The sequence below is a fragment of the Condylura cristata genome, unplaced genomic scaffold (assembly GCF_000260355.1).
Source record: "Condylura cristata isolate star-nosed mole 26May11 unplaced genomic scaffold, ConCri1.0 scaffold00006, whole genome shotgun sequence".
Taxonomy (NCBI): Eukaryota; Metazoa; Chordata; class Mammalia; order Eulipotyphla; family Talpidae; genus Condylura; species Condylura cristata.
Genome location: NW_004567107.1, coordinates 14,119,424 through 14,134,361, shown reverse-complemented (window position 1 = coordinate 14,134,361; position 14,938 = coordinate 14,119,424). Strand labels below are relative to the sequence as shown.

General features: G+C 46.4%; 1 protein-coding gene across 2 annotated transcripts in view; it reads right to left on the bottom strand.

Annotated features, from left to right (window-relative positions):
• The window catches only part of TNC (tenascin C), an 86,210-nt gene that overhangs the window by 29,765 nt on the left and 41,507 nt on the right, over window positions 1-14,938 (bottom strand). Inside the window, exons 11-15 of one of the 2 annotated variants that reach the window (XM_004677399.2) lie at window positions 8,266-8,538; window positions 7,463-7,735; window positions 6,612-6,884; window positions 3,934-4,206; window positions 1,541-1,813 (exon numbers count right to left, since the gene is read on the bottom strand). The exons of the other annotated variant lie outside the window; for it this stretch is intronic. Of the exons in view, the coding sequence (XP_004677456.1) occupies window positions 1,541-1,813; window positions 3,934-4,206; window positions 6,612-6,884; window positions 7,463-7,735; window positions 8,266-8,538 (1,365 nt within the window). The remainder of the gene's footprint in view (window positions 1-1,540; window positions 1,814-3,933; window positions 4,207-6,611; window positions 6,885-7,462; window positions 7,736-8,265; window positions 8,539-14,938) is intronic. 2 annotated transcript variants of the gene reach the window in all.

Sequence of the window (14,938 nt, the reverse complement as noted above, 5' to 3'; positions counted from 1 at the left end):
CCAAAAGAAGAGTGAACATGTCACAGGAAATACATGCGATTGCTTGAACCATGAGGGTCTGACCGGGTTGCCTTCCCATCAGCTCAAGGAGGTGGGCAGCGCAATTACAAGAAGCTTTGAGGTTGGTGATGGCAAAGCTGGCAGGGGTCAGAGTTCCTGACTTCTACAGGAGAGCTATCAAAGGCGGACGCCTGAGCATTCCATGACATGGACACACTGGCCCAGCTCACATTTGGGATAGTAGGTGGCGAAGGACACGCCCACTACTAAAGCAAGAAGAGAATAGGACAGCATGTCCTTTGAAAACCTCCACCACTGGGGCACCCATGTCACCACATGTAAGACTACATCCATAACATGTCAGACTTCACCCTCTGGGGAAGGAAGCAGTCCTTGGTGGAAAGCCAGATGGATCTGAGAAACAATGTATATGGAGGACTGGTTTTCATTCCTAGTTCTTAGGTCCTCACTGTACTTGATGGTTGAGAGGAGAACTGACGACTCTTCTGGGGGCCACCCTGACAGCAGTGTGTCTCACCGAACACAGCCAGAGTGTCCCTCAGCTGTGAGGGACCTGGAGGACAGATCATTTTGATGCTACCATATCGACCCTCTTCCCGGACCCCCCAGGCTGCCAGACACTGGGGCCCCACTTTGTGAAATGCAAGAAGAAACTCTACTGTGTTTGTTCCACCAACTTTTTTTTTGGTTTGCGTTTGTCTCACTCTACCTGTCAAGAGAAGACATTGCCTAAAATGTGCAAAGGATGCTGTTTTGTGGGCAGAGTTCTTCCCAAATCATACGGAGTTTTCTCTTGCAGCAGAGAGCACCTTACATAGTATATGTCCTAGGGACCCTGCATTTAAGGTGAGAGCAGTTTACTCTTTAGGTAACCAAGCTCCTTATTTCAACGTGAGTATTCTGTTTTTATTTTTCTATTGCCCATCTACCATCGTGCAGGCAAGAGAGAATATTTTGGTCTTCTTTCCTAGGGGTGAATTTGGAATTGGGAGGCCTGGATGACATGCCTTCCCTGCATTTATGCAGTAAGTAATTTCTGCTCTTTCTTTTCATTGTCCAGTTGAAACAAATACACTATCTCCAAAGCTATTCCATCAATCAGAGGGGTATTCAGACAGCAGGAGGTCAAAAGCACTATGCAGATGAAGACACTAGGAAAAACCAAAGTGTGAATTTTGAGACCTCCCTGATTGGGGCAGATGTCTTTCAAAGTCAAGGACAATGTTCATTTTGACTTTCAGTTACTGAAAGGGAAGAACTTGTCCCTAAATCCCTATGGCAAGCTGCACCAAGTTGCATTTTATGCTGTGCATGTCCTGGCTGGTGAGAGATCAGGGTCAATCCACAATGTGGGCAGCTGTTGGGAGAGAATTATGTTAGATGGTTTAATGCTCATGCCTAGCATCCTGGCAGAGCTAACACGCTGAGGTTTGTGCTTCAGTGGACAAGAAATAGTGGCTTCAACCTGTAAAGAAGATTCTGGAGAGAGGGTGTTAGAGATGGGAGAAGGAGCATGTACCTGTCGTGGCCGAGGCACTGATGGTCTTGGTCCAGACGCTGGGAGTGATTCCAGAGAGGTAGACAATAAAATCATTACTAGGGCGGAGCCCTGAGATATGGGCAGTTCGTTCGTCACCCGAAATATTATATTCCATGGTCTCCAGGAACCTATTGGAATCAATAATTTCAATGGTAAAGGTCTCGAAGGCTCCATCGGTTGCTGTCCAGGAGAGATTGAAGCTTTCAGGAGTTATGTCAGAAACACTTAGGTTTCCAATTTCAGGTTCTTCAGCTGAAAAAGGAGGGGGTAGGACAGAAGAAACAAGTACACTTGAGTCAATCATTTGGCTTGTGTTTTAAGAGTGAGGTTGCTGTTAATAGGACCGCAGCTGGGTAGACAGATCTGAAAGGTCAGTGTTGTGGTGAAAAGATGCGGTATTTGTGGTCAGTGCCAGTGAGACAGGAAAGGGAGGGGCCTTGTTACAGGAAAAACAAAAAAGGAAGGTCTAGCAATTAGATGTCCCCGGCCAAAATCCTGTGTATGAGAGACATGCTGAAGGATAGAGGCAGGCTCTGTTGCTTGTGCTGAGCTCTCCATGCTTCTGGAAGCCCCATGGGCAACAGATCAAAAGATAGGCTGTGCATGCAGCAGCCACTGGTCTCTGGAATTGTCCTCAGGAAAGCAAGGGTGCTTGGCTCTTTTGCAGGCATCCTTTTTGGATGCTGGAGCTCTTCAAATGAAGACTAGAGAATTCTGAGGCCACTGCCTTCCAAGGAAGTACCTCAAGGCTTCTGATTTTGCAACTTGTGGGTATTTTTCTACATACTCAGATAAAGGACAGCCATTCTGTTAACATAGCTTGTCTCTCCTTACTGTTTTGACATAGGCCAACAAGGCTAATAGCTTTGCCAGCCGAGAGAGCTGAGCCAGCACAAGGCAGTCAGGCAACCCTGCTTGGCTAAGAAATTACAGCTGGCCTTGGAGAAGGTCCTGCCAGTGCTTTGTTGAGCATCAGCAATACAGCATGCAGAAAGCAGGCGGAGGTAGGGGTAGGAAAGCTGGTATGACTTTCTAGCCAGGAAGGAGACCTTCCCATCCCGGAAGATTTGGTGAGACACAGATGGATTATGGCCCTTCCTCCCCACAGGCCAACTCATCAGAAGCAAGAATGTTGCTATTATCAAAAAGAAAAAGAAAAAAAAAAACATAAAAATACAAGGGGCATCCATCTAGGATGTGCAGGAAAGATCACATGTGACAGATGATTTCTCTACCTTCTGGGAAGGAACAGATTGTAAAAGAAACTCAGATCCGTGTAGCTTAGCCTCACCTGTGATTTCTAGGCATTTCAAGGTCACCATCATGCAGCGGTGGCCTGTGTTTTGTATTTCTCTTGGAAAGTTACTGAAATGATGGAGGCTAAAACACAGAGCTCTGCTTTTTTCTAGAATCAAGTATGACATGTATGTCTGCTAAGAGTCTACTGGCAAAGTTATCTATGAAAAGGACAGGTACTTGCAACACAAAGCAGCATAGCTCTGCTGTGCTCCAGAGGAGGTGGCACGCTCAGAAATGTGGGCTGTAGCAGAGGGCTGGGGAAGCCCTCTTCTGGAAACACCCTCGCTGCTTGTCCCTCGCACAGTGGTAAGTAAACTGTCATGTCCCCTGCTGGTTCTGGGTAGGGAGTGTGCCAGCAATGGCTAACACGCCAGGGGACAACTCTAGATTGAAAGAGCTAAAAGGGCATCCGATCCTTGACCCTCATAGCCCAGGACATTCCTCGCTTGAAATACTGCTGTGTGTATTTTCTGCGAATAAAAGGCTTTTTCTTTGACACTGTCTCCAGTCATAATTGTGTTCTATTTTCCATTTTGGTCTAATGATTTGTTCATCTGATGTTCTAATAATGACTCAGTATCTGAGACAATTGCCTGAAGGAGGGTAATTCCGTTTTCTTATACTCAGTGCGTTTTACAGAAACATTTTTTAAATGCAACATCCACAGTGCCCATAACCTGGAGGGATTCAGGATGGTGATGCCCCATTCCACCACTACAATAAATAATCTGTGCTCCACCAGAACTCACACATGGGAAGGGTCGGCTGTTAGTTAGATCCAAGCACTGGAGAAGAGGATTAAAACCAGCAGGCTGTCTCCTGAAACAGAAAGTCATCAGTTTAAAAGAGATGTAGTTCTAGGCAGGACAGGGAAAGCAGGGGAGAGGCTGGGAAGCTGGCGGGCAGAAAAAGCAGGATCTGCATTGTTCATTCTCAAGATGGCAAAGGCATCTGGGCCAGCTAGGGGGAGTGTGGGAGGATTCAGCCATGGAGAAAGCTGGCTCCCTGCACCATCTCTTGGAGAGGAGCAGCGGTCCTTGGGGAGAAGGCATTGAGAGCAGACAAGAAGGTACCTGTGGAGGCCTCAGCAGAGAGCACTGGAGTCCTATAGCCCCCGATCACCCCGTAGATGGTGACTCTGTAAGGGGTGGCGGCTTTGAGGCCCGGGACGGCCATAGCCCGGAGGCTGCCGGGCACTGTGAGGTTCTGAGCTGCCTCCACCCTGTTGGCCTCCTGCACCTGAATGACAAAGTGCTCGTAGGCCTGGTCGGCTGCGGTCCAGTGGAGTTGGAGGCCGTCCCAGCCAACCTCGGTCACAGCTAAGTCTCCCAGCTGTGGGAGCTCCTCTGAAGAAGGACAGAGAAGTGTTTGTCAGTTCTTCAGACCCAAACCAAGGCAACCTGTCTTCCCACAGCCTACCTCTAAGGGAGAGAAAGGGCATGAAGAGGTTTTGGGGTCATTCTTGGCCTCTAGGAATTTCCAATTTGAAACCTGGTTGCATGACCACAGCTTTCTGCAGGGGCTGAAAATGGTCAGAGAGGGAACTGCCTGGCCAGCCCAGCAAGTCATGGGGTAAGGTGAGGTCATGGGTTAGGGTCAATGGCCCCTGCCCAGGGCCATTGAGCAGGAATGGTTAGAACTGCAGGCTTTGGGGTAAGAGGCCCCTGGGTAGAACTCCATCCAACACTGCAGGATGAGCTGTCATCTTGGGCGTGTCCCCCAGCTCATCTCTTAGCCGCCCTCTCCTGCCCTTTACATGGATCTGACAGTAACCATCTGCTGACTCGTATGCTGAGTCAGCGATAATAATTACAAACCTCTGAGCATCATAACTGGCACAGAGTGAGAGCCCATAAGTGGCAGCCGGACAACAGGCTGTTGTTTAGGTGTTTTCTGGGAACATCTCGGTCATACAGGAATGATCGGCATCACCACGTCACCTACGTTAGCTTGACCCAGCTCCGTGCTGGCCACACGCTAGTTCGGCTGCAGGTGTGTGCTCGCTGGTGTGGGTAAGCTGAGGTTTCTTTCCTCTGCGTGCCTCTCAGCTGCCCTGGCTTCCACTCTTGGCTCTTCCCCCCGCCCCCACCCTCAGCACTGGGTGTCTGGGTGTCTGCATGAAGAATGCATAGTGGAGGAAGGCCGTTTGTGTGACACTGGTGCCTCCTTTTAATTAAAAGTGATAATGTTTTGCTCAGTGAATGTGCAGAGCAGGGCCCACTATTAATTTTTCTACAATGTAGGAAGGAAATTGAGTGTAGTTTTTTATGGCCAGCTTAGAACGTTTGGATTCCGATATGGAAAAACCCAGCAGAAATGGAATGCTAGTGCAGGTTGAAAGCCATCTTCCAGCCTCCTTTTTCGGGCTTACGTGGCTATGGAATAGAAAGGAAAATAACTGCAGAAATTTCAGCCAAAAAAGGTGCGAGGTACTTGTTCTCAGGTGTCCAATGCTGGTGCCAGCTGAGCAAACCTCACTGTTCAGAGACGGTGTGTTCAGCCTGTGCTCTATGTGTCTACGACTTTTGTGGAGGATCTGGGCTGAGGACGTGGGTGCAGGAATCCCCCTCCTCCTTCCCAGACCAGGAAGAATAGCTGTTTATTGAGCTATCATGGTGGGGGGTGGGGCACAGTGCTCCTTATAAGATTTCATTTGCACAAGGATGTCTGGTATTGTACATAAAAGTCTGCAAACTACATATTAGTTCATTAACATCCTGCACTCAGGATGTCTCAAAGGCCTCTTTTGGTCCAAGGATATTTCCAGAAACACGGACACTGGCGACCTATCAACTAGCTCTACTGCATCACCTTCCTGATTTGGGGGAAGGGGTTTCTGGAAAGGAGTGAGTTTATTTGCTATGTATGAGCAAAACAAAACAAAACAAAAAACCCCAAACCATTCAACTTATTTGAATTAGGTAATTTGGGGGACATTGTCAAATCAAGTATCTATATAGAGGGAGCCTGAGCTCAAGGCCCAGCATAAAACCTCTACTACCAAACCCAGTGCCCATTTACCCATTCAGCTTTCAAAGCTCTTTTTAAAATTTTCATGAACAGCACAGAATTTTCTGTAACAGATGGAACAGCATGTTTTCAGGAGACAAATTAGGCTGAATTGTTTCTTTTCTCCTCAAATTGTATAAAAACATCGAGGTCAAATGCAGCTGTCTTTTCTGAGAAATGTCCCTACTTTGAATGTCTGCTTCAAGAGCACAGTTGGATAACTTCAGCAGGTGACTACATCGTTTTCTCTGTAGACATCTGCGAGTTGCATGGCCATCAGTGAGCCTAAGGGCACTAACAAGGTTTCTCTAGAAAGTCCTGACCTCATTTTTGTGCCACAGCTCTGTTTATGCTCTTTTTATTTCTGTTATGATGTGTTGCTAGAGAATAAGCTTAGCTGTTTGTTTCCAGTACTTGTTAAAGAATGGATACTTTGCTGAGCACTTCATTCACCACCTCATTTACTGCTCAGAACAGTGTTCTGAAGTATGGGCATAATTGCTGATTAAAGATGAGCAAGGAAAAAAAGCCAAGAGATGTGCAGTGATACGCCCAAGAACATCCAGCCAGCAAGGTGGAATTGACCCAGCCTTTCCGAGTTAGTACTTGTATTCATGCTGCCTAGCAACAAGATTAAGAGGGACCCCACCCCACGGGAAAAGTTCCCTATGTTAAGGACAGGCTGGCTCCATCAAGGCCAGGCTGGCTCCATCAAGGCCCTGGTTTGGGGAAGGAGCTGTACCTGTGATAACCTCCACAGCAAGGGGTCGTGAGCTGTGGCCCCTGACCAGGCCACGCAGGGTGACTGTGTATGGGGTGCCAGCCTGGAGGCCTGGGATTTCCGTGGAGCGCAGGCTGCCAGGAACTGTGAGGCTGTGAGCTTCTTCAGCCTGGTCAGCCCCCCGGGCCTCAATGACAAACTGCTCATAGATTCCATCTGGGGTGGTCCAGTCCAGCCTGAGGGCATCCCAGCTAACCTCAGTCACTGTGAGGTTTCCCAGATCTGGAACCTCCTCTGCATAAGGACACAAGAGTTGCTAAGTTACTAAAAAAGGCAACTGCACCCTGGGATTCAGGTGATATGGTGTTTTGGCTCAGGTTGGGGCAAGCGGTCTGGTTAGTGTTGAGTACAGATGCATGATTTAGAGATGGTGGTGAGTGTACTTGGCCTGCTGGCCTCAAAGCCAGGGTTTCTAGTCAGCCTTACGGAGTGAAAGATTGTTCCAGGCAGTGTTCACAACTTCCATTCTTGACATACAGATGGGACTTTGGGGAGTTCTTTGGTGCATTCTTAAAACAAACTCAAAACTGTGTATCCAAGTTCTTAGATATTATGACTGAAACTGACTTTGGAAGAAAAGTCACTTCTCACTTTTGTAAAGGAAGAGTAGGTGGAATTTTCCATGGAATTGGCTACTATGCTACAATTGGGTCTTGGCCAAATAAGGGAAATGACATTTGGATGAAAGCAGGGATGATTCACCAGTATTCTCCCAGCGTGCTAGGAGTGGAACCCAGCCTGGAGTGAGGAGAGCTTGGGTGTCCAGAGCTGAGACAATGAAAAGGAGCAGTTAGTCATCTAGTCTAAAATACCTGTTGAGACTTCAACAGACAGCGGGGCTGTGCTGAAGTCGGAGGTGACCCCACGGATGGTGACTGTATAATGAGTGGCTGCTTTGAGCCCCACCAGGTCCACGGACCTCAGCCCCCCAGGCACCGTGAGGTTCTGGGCTGCAAGTGCGGTGTCTGCCTCCTGCACCTGAATGGAATAGTGCTCATAGGCCCCTTCCGGAGCAGTCCAGTTGAGCTTGAGGGCATTCCAGCCCACCTCGGCCACCGAGACCTCTACCAATTTGGGAGTTTCCCCTGGAGGAGGACAGAGAGCTGGTTTAGTGATCCAGTCACATAGCAAGACCCCAGGGATCTTTGCCAAAAATAGTCTTTGACTTAAAAACAAGTTCAGCTTCACATGCATCATGCAAATTCCTAATCTGACAAACAGAGCAAAGAGGGTGAGATATAGGAAAATATTTCTTGTTAAGGAATTGTGCTCAATTCCAGGAGATGAGGGGATTAACTTTGTGACATATTTTTTCCCTTTAAATATTGGGCCTTCACACCCCTTACTAAATTGGAGCCTGTTTAGGGCTCCAAGGTCACCTCCTTAGGGCTGTGTGGAGCGTCCCTGGGCTGGGACGACTCTTGCCATCGGGCGTGGGTCACATGCCACGCAGCGTGCGCGCTGACCCGGGAGGCGGATGGCTTCCCATTACTAGACGCCATATTGCCAGCAAGCGCTCCGGGCTGAGCAAGTCCAGTTACGCCAGTTTGTCTGATTCCGTGGGCAGTTTCCTGCTGAGAAAGCCAGAAGCTGGAGAGACAAATGTAAAAGGTACCTGTGGAGGTCTCAGCAGAGAGCACTGGAGTCCTATAGCCCCCGATCACCCCGTAGATGGTGACTCTGTAAGGGGTGGCAGCTTTGAGGCCCGGGACAGCCACAGCCCGGAGGCTGCCGGGCACTGTGAGGTTCTGAGCTGCCTCCACCCCGTTGGCCTCCTGCACCTGAATGACAAAGTGCTCGTAGGCCTGGTCGGCTGCGGTCCAGTGGAGTTGGAGGCCGTCCCAGCCAACCTCGGTCACAGTGAGATTTTCCAATTCAGGGCTGTGGTCTAAATAATGACAGAGATGGGGTCAGTTCAACCATTTCTCAAAATGCTTTCTTCTGAGAACCTAGACACGGCAGGCCTGCTGTCCAGGCAGAAAGGCCAACCACCGACCACCTCTGAGGGCTGTGGTGCAGCTGCCCACGGGTCAGAGCGGTGATGCACCATCAAAACACCAATAGAAAAGACAGAGTGCTTCGTTTGCTTTTATGCACACCAGCTCATGCACACTTGTGCTTGTCTTTTGGAAATGGATCTTGCTGTGGACCAGTGTTCTGCGGATGTAGACACTGCTCTCTTCGAGGGCTGCTCTGGGCTTCAGTTTCTGTTTTGCAGAGTCTTTCATCATAAGGATGAGCTCACAGGGAACAGCCTGGGGCTATCTCTGGGGTTTCGGGGACTGAGCTACCCAACCTCCTATATTTTGAGAAAATTAGCTTCTCTTAAGCTACTTTTCTCTTTTCGTGACTCCTTAATCTCCTTGGGAAGGTCTGTTTTGTAGTTCCTTTATTTTGGTATCTATCTTTGTCAGTTTCTGGGACTCAAATCAGTTTATGAAAAAGCTTAATAAAGATCAGACAGAAAAGAGCACACTACAAATAACTAAGGCAGAACTGAGAGAGGCAGGAGTCTTTGCAAAACTGTCCTTACTAGCTAGAAAGAGAGACTGAGGCCCTGGAAGAAACAGTACTTATTAAGTTTAATTAAAATAAATGCACCACCTTCCTTCACTTCCTGAGCACTTGCGATACAATGAAAACTCACTTGTCTGAATATGCCTAAAAGGTGATGGCATGCCCAGGGCTAGGCTTGTGTGGACTCTGAATGCCTTAGGAGCAAGGATTTCCTCTGGAAATAAGTCTCTGAACAACAGAGCATGAACTGCCTTGAGCGCATTTAAAAGAACAAATGGTTTCTCTATTTCTGCCCTAATTGTCTGCGAACTTCACATGAGCCTCTGTGTCCATTGAGGCAGAATTTGAACTTGAAATTTTAGCTTTCAATTAGATTGACGATATCCTGTCAAAACTAATTCATCCAGCATTTTACAGCTGGGCACATTCATGTTATTGATTCACATTGGCACAGTCCCTCAAATCTGAGCTAGCACAGGGGTGCATGGACTACCAAATCTGTCCAGCTGCCAATTTTGTTAATGGCTGAGTAAAAAAAAAAGTTTATTTTTTTTGAATGCTTGGGAAACAATAAATGCTTCATGACACATGAAAATATATGAAATTCAAATGTTAGTGTCACAATAAAGTTATACTGGCACACCGCCACATATGTTCCCTTACATATTGCTGGCGGCTGCTTATGTGTGGCAGAGGGCAACAGAGCCTTTGTGGTAGAAACTGTATAGCCTGCAACATCTGAATTATTTCCCTGTATGAAAATATTTGTGATATCTAACCTTGAACTGCATTCTGTGGAGACCTCACTTAACCTAAATTCATCTTCTGGAGCTCACATCCAAGATCTCATCACAGTTCTTAACCACACAAACATGGACTCCATGAAGACAGAACCACAAACTCAAAGTGATATTTACTTTAGGGTGTATCTGGCAAAGACACAGGAAAGTAGGTTATCCCCAAACCCATTGGCCCTTCAGAGGCTGGGGTCAGTGCGGCAGATAAAGCAATTGCTTCCTTAACCTTGAGATTGAAGGTCACACCTATACTAAGGAACATGTCTTTTTTCATTTCAGTTCTTGCTATTCTCAGGCCTAAAAGGACCGAGGACAGAAGCAATTCAAACAAAACTGTAAGATTAAGGAAATTGATTGTATGGCTCATGAACCCCACTTCTTACCCTAGTTAAACCCCACTTCTTATCCTTCTTTTGCGCCTGCTGTCAAAACTGTTTGTCAGGAACTTGACTGACAGTTTATACCTTTTTATGAATTAAGTCACTCTCTTTCCTCTTCAGATCGCTGCCTTGTAATTTGTCCCACTAAACCTGACATAAAACATTCTTTTTTCCTCCTTTTCATCATGAAAGAAATTGCAGGCACCATATTACAAGAGATGTGGGAAGAAGTCAGCTAACTGGGACAGTTGATCATAGTAAGTTTTTTGTAGTACAGGTGGGTGGAAAGCAGAGAGGGGGGAGTTTCACATCTCGTCTCTTCCTGACGAGAACCAATTTTTGTCTTTGAGTCAGTTTTTAATATGCCATTCATACTATTGTTTAATGTCCATCCTGTTTCAAATAATGTTATGTTGCCCAGGACAGAAAAGATATCCATGGTCATGAGACGATTACCAGAATTTTCAGATTTAAAAAAAAAAAGTTTCTCGATAGTTAAATCAAGAGAGAGCATCAGTTTGATACTCAGTGATACAGAGTGAGGCTGTTCTGCAGTGAGTGTTCTTGGTGCCTCACTGCACCCATTCACTAACCAAACACTAGTCAGATAAATAAAAGGTACAGCTTCAGTGAATAAAAACAAACAACACATGAAAAGGAGATGGCTAAGAACTGTAAAAAGAGTGGGAATGAATGTAAATATAGTAGACAACAGCTGAGGTGAGAACCGAGAGGTGACACATAAGTGCGGAGTCTTCATTTCAATAACGAGGGGCACACTCGTGGGCTTAGTACTCTAGAAGCAGTGCTTCCGCTGTGTAGTTCCCCATGGAATTGCTTGGCATTTCTTTATGAAAAGGCCATTGTCTTTTTTCTTACAGCTGTGCACTGGCCTATGAACAATGTCAGTGGGCCTGGGAATCCGGATTTGGAAATCCCGTTTCTGTGCTTCTGGTGGGTCGACCAGCTGTCTTGGAGGAATTTCTGACTGTGCCAACTCTACATCATTGGGTTTCCACCATATTTCAGATGGTATTTCAGAGTGCTGACTGATGAGGAATTCATGGTCAGTGTTCACTGCTGGGAGAAAGCATGAATGTCCCACATCAAGGGGATGGCCAAGGTCAGGCTTGTGGACTCCAAAGATCACTTTTATCTTGTGTTGTAGAGATGAAATAATTGAAGATAAGAGCCTGTCTGTCTCAGAACTTCTCAGTGACTCTTCATCACTGTCAAGAATGGAGCCCAAGTCCTTAATGATATTCATTGCTCTTCCTACATGGGCCCATGGACACCTCTGACCTTGGACTTCACTATCCCCCTGCTCTGTCACACAGCAGCAGTTTGCACTTCACTAAAATTTCTCATTCTTTTGGGCTTTTTTACATGTTTCTCTCCTGTTGGAAATGTCATCACTCCCTTCTCCACTTGTCCCAAAGCCTCAGCCAAGTTTCACTTCTTCCTAAAAGCTTTCTCTGATACACTTCATGTCCTTTCATTCAGCCTCCCTGGGTTAATCTCTGTGCTCCTGTACTTCCCCACACTTCCCTCTAAAACCAATTACTTTCATTCTTATAATTTTGGTTTTGGTTCACTCTTTCTCATAGCAATGTACATTTCTACAGAAGACGAGAATGTCTTTCTGTTTTATAATATATCAGCCTGTCTGATTTCCACTCTGTTAGACATAAATATTTGTTGACTGGACAAACATTTGAATACATTTCTGTTTACTCCATGAGAAAAATCACACAATAAATCAGCACAATGCTCTATGTTACTTACAATGCTTAAAAAGCAAATTCTACTTTTCTGCTTCCCAAATGCACGAGACTTACTGGTGTGTCACAGGATGGCATGGAAAGAGGCTTCACACCTCTTGTGTTTCTACACATCCTCCCTGCTTTATGTCCTTTACTGCTTATGGCAAATTTATGGCCTCCACTTTGAGAGGGTTTCATTGAGTTTATCAGAACACAAATGAAAAGAGGCAATAAGGGGAAGTCACCTGTGTACACTAATGTTATTCAATGCTGACAATGCTAATAGGGAGAGTATGTCTTTCTCTCTCTCTCTCTGTCTCTCTCCTTCCTCCCTTTATTCCCCTTCCCTTCCTTGTACCCTCCTCTCCCTCAATTCTTTCTTTCCTGCTTTTCAATCTAGATTATGCTTCATTACAGACTTCCTTTTCCCCTTCATCCCCAAGAAGGTGAATTTGGGCTGTTAATACAGAAGCATGGGGATGGGGGAGAGGATGAAACCAGAAGATTCAATGGCATTATAGCTCCTGGAGCAGTTGAGGGTCTCCACATGGCTCCAGATGGCTCCAGGTTTTCAACCATCTCAATGTGCAATGATGGGGGTAAGCAGGCTGAATATGCCCTTCAGACTGGTGCCTAGAGAAGACCTTTGCTTTGAGATAAGGCAAACATTGAGTGAAAATGTGAGATGCCATGTGAAGAGAGGGGAGACACGTGGTATCTGGGCAACATGAAACATGTACAAGGTAGGGTTAGGCTTGGCATACTGAACTAACAATGAGGCCAGTGTGGTCATGGAGAAATGAGCAAGGGAACATGGCTCAGTTAGGTCAGAGAGGTGAGAATGCCCTATTCCATAGGGCTGGCTAGCTCACGGTATGCCAGGGATCTAGCATGCTTTAAGTTTGGTGCTTCATTGAAGAAGAGGCTTGCACTCTGGCCCAATACCAATGTCATGGCCAGAGCCATGAAAATCCATGGGAAAGATGCTTGGGATGGCCAATGCCCTATCACTGTAAAACCCACAAATAATGAGTGGCTCTTTGCAGACTTCTGCTATTCAGAACCTTGTGGTGTAGAGCTGGGAAATTTCTTTCTCTTGACCATAGTTGATTCACCCAAGGACTCCCACCTTTCTTTTCTTCTCATGTTTTCCAAGGCCCAGCACTTGGGCTCTGTTTCTCTACATGTTCCCCCAGCACAGTCCTGTTTGGCTCTTTGGTCTCTGGCCAACATCTGCTTTCCATCTGAACCCTTTTCTGATGCCCAGAGGCATCATGTGTTCCTATTGTGCCCTCTGGGGCCCCCATTACATCTGGTGGGGAGTTAGGTTGGGTGTCTGTCATCTGTTTACTAGCCAGCAAGGTCCTGAGAACAAAGACTTGTCTTCATTGCTCCAGGATCTCTGAGCTTAGCAAGCAAAGTGGTAGTCTGGTACTAAGGACAGAGGGGAGATGGAATTTGGTGAGAAAGAAACTCCTGTCTCTCTCACTTTTCATAAAATATACTAGCCCCATGGAGAAAGCCAGAGAGATTCTGGAGAGGGAGGAAGAGTCAGTGAAAGGGATGTTGCAGTTTCCCTGGAAGGAAGAATGTCTTTAAATAAGCAATGCAATTTCTTTGAACAGTACAAAGGAGTCATGGCTGAGAAAATGAAACCACGGAGCCCTTGGTAATCTCAAAACTGAGCTCTCAGTCAAAAACCAAGTAATCCCAGGCTGTGGTTCCCTTGAAAGCTTTCATCTCCCAGAGCTGCTGAGGCCTGGGGCTTCCCTCCTGGAGACAGGAGATACAGTGGCCACACCCTGGAGGGTAAAGTGATTCAGTGGAGAAAGGAATGTGCCTTTGATGCGCATTTGTCAACTAAGGGGGAAGTGGAGGAGAAAGGGAGAGCAGATGAGGGAGACTGAAGGAGAGAAAAGAAGGAGGGGAAGGGTGAGGAGGAATTTTGATTCACTTATTTTCCCTTGACCTAAAAGAGGGTCATGTTTAAAAAGTGGAAATGTTCAAATTTCAACAGTAGGTTTCTTTCTGATTCTGCCCTGCCCCTGTCAGGTCTTAAGCCATCCCTCCTTGATGAAACCTTGTAACTAGATGCGAAGCATTCCTGCTCCCCAGCAGGATGGACAGGACTGACCTTTAGATTCCAGAGAGCCTTTACATTCTCTGGAACAGGTTAATCTTTGTTTACCAAATATCAAGTCTCTCTTCCTTCATTACAAACAGCTATACTATTATGTTAATAGTGACATCTTTAGCTATAAGACTAACTTTGTAGGCTCAGTTTAGCTAGGAAAGGTCCCTGGGCCACTGAAATAGGGGAGGCACTCCTTTTTGGTTGTGCGCATTCTTTCATGCTGCCTAGAGCACAGATGTGAAGGTTGCACTACAGCAGCCACACTGTAACACTGAGGTGACTTTGAGACTAGAAGGCAAATACTAAGGATGGTAGAATAGAAAGAAGGAACCTTTGTCCTTGACAGTTTGGCATTACTATGCCACCCTTGAACTACCCGACCTCAGGTTTATTTTATGAGAGAGGAAACCACCTTAAATGTGCCTTCACAACCCATCTCCTGCTTATCAAGATTCCCCTGCAGCAACATCTCTGCCCTGCTACTTTCTCTGGCTGTTCCTGAATCTCATGCCCCCTCTTTCCTCGACTGAATTCCATATTACATTCCAAATATCTAACCTTCCCCCAAAAGTATGAGCAGTAACATGAGTCAAAATAACAGTGTTACATTCTTGACATATACCAGCACAGGGATTTGTAGACAGTGGGTACACTTAGTAAATGCATAACAATTAAACCGAAACTAAAAGGTATTACT